This window comes from Oncorhynchus keta, unplaced genomic scaffold (genome assembly GCF_023373465.1).
Source record: "Oncorhynchus keta strain PuntledgeMale-10-30-2019 unplaced genomic scaffold, Oket_V2 Un_scaffold_21284_pilon_pilon, whole genome shotgun sequence".
Classification (NCBI taxonomy): Eukaryota; Metazoa; Chordata; class Actinopteri; order Salmoniformes; family Salmonidae; genus Oncorhynchus; species Oncorhynchus keta.
In genome coordinates, this window is record NW_026290861.1 from 1,580 (window position 1) to 7,500 (window position 5,921).

The 5,921-nt window shown below is 47.6% G+C and overlaps 1 protein-coding gene across 1 annotated transcript in view; it reads left to right on the plus strand.

Moving 5' to 3' along the window:
• The first annotated feature begins 1,231 nt into the window (after window positions 1-1,231).
• LOC127928089 (synaptogyrin-3-like) overlaps window positions 1,232-5,921 on the plus strand; it is a 7,309-nt gene continuing 2,619 nt past the window's right edge. Inside the window, exons 1-2 of the mRNA XM_052515077.1 lie at window positions 1,232-1,749; window positions 1,852-1,997. Of these exons, the coding sequence (XP_052371037.1) occupies window positions 1,500-1,749; window positions 1,852-1,997 (396 nt within the window). The 5' untranslated portion in view covers window positions 1,232-1,499. The remainder of the gene's footprint in view (window positions 1,750-1,851; window positions 1,998-5,921) is intronic.

Consider the following 5,921-nt stretch of genomic DNA (forward strand, 5'->3'; position numbering starts at 1 on the left):
TTAAAGGTGATGTCTCTCCTCCAGGTATTCTCTATGGTAGTGTTCAGCTGTATAGTAATTAATTAAAGGTGATGTCTCTCCTCCAGGTATTCTCTATGGTAGTGTTCAGCTGTATTAATTAAAAGGTGATGTCTCTCCTCCAGGTATTCTCTATGGTAGTGTTCAGCTGTATAGTAATTAATTAAAGGTGATGTCTCTCCTCCAGGTATTCTCTATGGTAGTGTTCAGCTGTATAGTAATTAATTAAAGGTGATGTCTCTCCTCCAGGTATTCTCTATGGTAGTGTTCAGCTGTATAGTAATTAATTAAAGGTGATGTCTCTCCTCCAGGTATTCTCTATGGTAGTGTTCAGCTGTATAGTAATTAATTAAAGGTGATGTCTCTCCTCCAGGTATTCTCTATGGTAGTGTTCAGCTGTATAGTAATTAATTAAAGGTGATGTCTCTCCTCCAGGTATTCTCTATGGTAGTGTTCAGCTGTATGATGTAGGTATTAATGGTAGTGTTCAGGTAGTAATTAATTAAAGGTGATGTCTCTCCTCCAGGTATTCTCTATGGTAGTGTTCAGCTGTATAGTAATTAATTAAAGGTGATGTCTCTCCCAGGTATGGTAGTGTTCAGCTGTATAGTAATTAATTAAAGGTGATGTCTCTCCTCCAGGTATTCTCTATGGTAGTGTTCAGCTGTATAGTAATTAATTAAAGGTGATGTCTCTCCTCCAGGTATTCTCTATGGTAGTGTTCAGCTGTATAGTAATTAATTAAAGGTGATGTCTCTCCTCCAGGTATTCTCTATGGTAGTGTTCAGCTGTATAGTAATTAATTAAAGGTGATGTCTCTCCTCCAGGTATTCTCTATGGTAGTGTTCAGCTGTATAGTAATTAATTAAAGGTGATGTCTCTCCTCCAGGTATTCTCTATGGTAGTGTTCAGCTGTATAGTAATTAATTAAAGGTGATGTCTCTCCTCCAGGTATTCTCTATGGTAGTGTTCAGCTGTATAGTAATTAATTAAGGTGATGTCTCTCCTCCAGGTATTCTCTATGGAGTGTTCAGCTGTATAGTAATTAATTAAAGGTGATGTCTCTCCTCCAGGTATTCTCTATGGTAGTGTTCAGCTGTATAGTAATTAATTAAAGGTGATGTCTCTCCTGTATTCTCTATGGTAGTGTTCAATTAATTAATTAAAGGTGATGTCTCTCCTCCAGGTATTCTCTATGGTAGTGTTCAGCTGTATAGTAATTAATTAAAGGTGATGTCTCTCCTCCAGGTATTCTCTATGGTAGTGTTCAGCTGTATAGTAATTAATTAAAGGTGATGTCTCTCCTCCAGGTATTCTCTATGGTAGTGTTCAGCTGTATAGTAATTAATTAAAGGTGATGTCTCTCCTCCAGGTATTCTCTATGGTAGTGTTCAGCTGTATAGTAATTAATTAAAGGTGATGTCTCTCCTCCAGGTATTCTCTATGGTAGTGTTCAGCTGTATAGTAATTCATTAAAGGTGATGTCTCTCCTCCAGGTATTCTCTATGGTAGTGTTCAGCTGTATAGTGAATGAAGGCTACATGAACATCGGCAGCGAGCGGTTGCTATGCGTCTTCAATAAGAACGCCGATGCCTGTAACTACGGCGTTACCGTGGGCGTGGTCTGTTTCCTAGGCAGCGTCTGCTTCCTGGTTCTGGACATCTACTTCCCCACCATCCGCAGTGTCCGACTCAGGAGGAGAGCAACTCTCATCGACATGGTCTTCTCTGGTACACACACACACACACACACACATTATATACATACATACACACACACATCCACACGTCATGTTATCTGAACCATCTGTCCTGTTGGTCCCGCCCCCCCAGCCCTGGCCAGCTTCCTGTGGTTCGTGGGTTTCTGTTTCCTGGCCAATCAGTGGCAGCAGACGACAGAAGAAGAGCTCCCATTGGCTCAGGGCTCCGACGCCGCCAGGGCTGCTGTTGCCTTCTGCTTCTTCTCCATCCTCACCTGGGTAAGAGACACCTGGGGGGTCTGGGTGTGTGTGTGATGTGTCTGCTTCTTCTCCATCCTCACCTGGGTAAGAGACACCTGGGGGGTCTGGGTGTGTGTGTAATGTGTCTGCTTCTTCTCCATCCTCACCTGGGTAAGAGACACCTGGGGGGTCTGGGTGTGTGTAATGTGTCTGCTTCTTCTCCATCCTCACCTGGGTAAGAGACACCTGGGGGGTCTGGGTGTGTGTGTGATGTGTCTGCTTCTTCTCCATCCTCACCTGGGTAAGAGACACCTGGGGGGTCTGGGTGTGTGTGTGATGTGTCTGCTTCTTCTCCATCCTCACCTGGGTAAGAGACACCTGGGGGGTCTGGGTGTGTGTAATGTGTCTGCTTCTTCTCCATCCTCACCTGGGTAAGAGACACCTGGGGGGTCTGGGTGTGTGTGTGATGTGTCTGCTTCTTCTCCATCCTCACCTGGGTAAGAGACACCTGGGGGGTCTGGGTGTGTGTGTGATGTGTCTGCTTCTTCTCCATCCTCACCTGGGTAAGAGACACCTGGGGGGTCTGGGTGTGTGTGATGTGTCTGCTTCTTCTCCATCCTCACCTGGGTAAGAGACACCTGGGGGGTCTGGGTGTGTGTGTGATGTGTCTGCTTCTTCTCCATCCTCACCTGGGTAAGAGACACCTGGGGGGTCTGGGTGTGTGTGTAATGTGTCTGCTTCTTCTCCATCCTCACCTGGGTAAGAGACACCTGGGGGTCTGGGTGTGTGTGTGATGTGTCTGCTTCTTCTCCATCCTCACCTGGGTAAGAGACACCTGGGGGTCTGGGGTGTGTGTAATGTGTCTGCTTCTTCTCCATCCTCACCTGGGTAAGAGACACCTGGGGGGTCTGGGTGTGTGTGTAATGTGTCTGCTTCTTCTCCATCCTCACCTGGGTAAGAGACACCTGGGGGGTCTGGGTGTGTGTGATGTGTCTGCTTCTTCTCCATCCTCACCTGGGTAAGAGACACCTGGGGGGTCTGGGTGTGTGTGTAATGTGTCTGCTTCTTCTCCATCCTCACCTGGGTAAGAGACACCTGGGGGGTCTGGGTGTGTGTGTAATGTGTCTGCTTCTTCTCCATCCTCACCTGGGTAAGAGACACCTGGGGGGTCTGGGTGTGTGTGATGTGTCTGCTTCTTCTCCATCCTCACCTGGGTAAGAGACACCTGGGGGGTCTGGGTGTGTGTGTGATGTGTCTGCTTCTTCTCCATCCTCACCTGGGTAAGAGACACCTGGGGGGTCTGGGTGTGTGTGTGATGTGTCTGCTTCTTCTCCATCCTCACCTGGGTAAGAGACACCTTGGGGGTCTGGGTGTGTGTGTAATGTGTCTGCTTCTTCTCCATCCTCACCTGGGTAAGAGACACCTGGGGGGTCTGGGTGTGTGTGTGTAAGTGTGTGTGTGTGTAAGTGTGTAAGTGTGTGTGTGTGTTGTGTGTGTGGGTGGGTGTGTGTGTGTAATATGTGTGTGTGTGGGTGTAAGTGTGTAAGTGTGTGTGTGTGTTGTGTGTGTGGGTGGGTGTGTGTGTGTAATATGTGTGTGTGTGGGTGTGGGTGTGTGTAATTTGTGTGGGTGTGGGTGTGTGTGTAATGTGTGTGGGTGTGGGTGTGTGTGTAATGTGTGTGGGTGTGTGTGTGTGTGTAATGTGTGTGTGTGTGTGTAATGTGTGTGTGTAATGTGTGTGTGTGTGTAATGTGTGTGTGTATGTAATGTGTGTGTGTGTGTAATGTGTGTGTGTAATGTGTGTGTGTAATGTGTGTGTGTAATGTGTGTGTGTGTGTAATGTGTGTGTGTGTGTGTGTGTGTGTGTGTGTGTGTGTGTGTGTGTGTGTGTGTGTGTGTGTGTGTGTGTGTGTGTAATGTGTGTGTGTAATGTGTGTGTGTGTGTTCCTGAACCCATCCCTATGTGAGCGATAGCCCGACTCAAGAACATGTTGTTTACAAGGAGAGACCTTAGACCGCTGCACCATTCTGTATTATACTGTATGAGTGGAATTATGGACATCGTTCAGACCATGATAAAGCAGGGAGAGGACATGCGTTTCTGGTGCAGTACAGGCTAGTACAGGCTAGTATAGGCTAGTACAGGCTAGTATAGGCTAGTACAGGCTAGTATAGGCTAGTATAGGCTAGTACAGGCTAGTATAGGCTAGTATAGGCTAGTACAGGCTAGTATAGGCTAGTATAGGCTAGTATAGGCTAGTACAGGCTAGTATAGGCTAGTACAGGCTAGTATAGGCTAGTATAGGCTAGTACAGGCTAGTACAGGCTAGCATAGGCTAGTACAGGCTAGTATAGGCTAGTACAGGCTAGTACAGGCTAGTATAGGCTAGTACAGGCTAGTATAGGCTAGTACAGGCTAGTACAGGCTAGTATAGGCTAGTACAGGCTAGTATAGGCTAGTACAGGCTAGTACAGGCTAGTATAGGCTAGTACAGGCTAGTATAGGCTAGTACAGGCTATTACAGGCTAGTATAGGCTAGTACAGGCTAGTACAGGCTAGCATAGGCTAGTACAGGCTAGTATAGGCTAGTACAGGCTAGTACAGGCTAGTATAGGCTAGTACAGGCTAGTACAGGCTAGTATAGGCTAGTACAGGCTAGTATAGGCTAGTACAGGCTAGTACAGGCTAGTACAGGCCAGTACAGGCCAGTACAGGCTAGTATAGGCTAGTGCAGGCTAGTACAGGCTAGTACAGGCTAGTATAGGCTAGTACAGGCTAGTACAGGCTAGTGCAGGCTAGTACAGGCTAGTACAGGCTAGTATAAAGGCTAGTACAGGCTAGTATAGGCTAGTACAGGCTAGTATAGGCTAGTACAGGCTAGTACAGGCTAGTACAGGCTAGTGCAGGCTAGTGCAGGCTAGTACAGGCCAGTACAGGCTAGTATAGGCTAGTACAGGCTAGTACAGGCTAGTACAGGCTAGTGCAGGCTAGTACAGGCTAGTACAGGCTAGTATAGGCTAGTACAGGCTAGTACAGGCTAGTGCAGGCTAGTACAGGCTAGTACAGGCTAGTATAAAGGCTAGTACAGGCTAGTATAGGCTAGTACAGGCTAGTACAGGCTAGTAAAGGCTAGTACAGGCTAGTATAGGCTAGTACAGGCGAGTACAGGCTAGTACAGGCCAGTATACTTATTGGGGACCAATAATAAAAACAAGTGCAAATTGAATTGGAGTGGGGACTGGTAGCATTTAATTTTGTATATGTTTATGCTGTTTGTTCTTTGTTATAGGGCCACAAAGATTGGAGAAGTGGTTTATCCGTATGTCTCCATTTGGTCTTGTTTGTTTTCCAATTTTCCCAGAAGTGGTTAGAGTCTACAGGTTCTTCCATTTCTGGTATTTCTGTCAGTGGGCTGACTGTGGTCTGATAGGGGAGTCAGTGGGCTGACTGTGGTCTGATAGGGGTGGGCTGACTGTGGTCTGATAGGGGAGTCAGTGGGGTGGGGTGTCAGTGGGCTGACGGTGATCTGATAGGGGAGTCAGTGGGCTGACTGTGGTCTGATAGGGGAGTCAGTGGGCTGACTGTGATCTGATAGGGGAGTCAGTGGGCTGACTGTGGTCTGATAGGGGTGTCAGTGGGCTGACTGTGGTCTGATAGGGGTGTCAGTGGGCTGACTGTGGTCTGATAGGGGAGTCAGTGGGCTGACTGTGGTCTGATAGGGGTGTCAGTGGGCTGACTGTGGTCTGATAGGGGAGTCAGTGGGCTGACTGTGGTCTGATAGGGTGTCAGTGGGCTGACTGTGGTCTGATAGGGGTGTCAGTGGGCTGACTGTTGTCTGATAGGGAGTCAGTGGGCTGACTGTGGTCTGATAGGGAGTCAGTGGGCTGACTGTGGTCTGATAGGGAGTCAGTGGGCTGACTGTGGTCTGATAGGGAGTCAGTGGGCTAACTGTGGTCTGATAG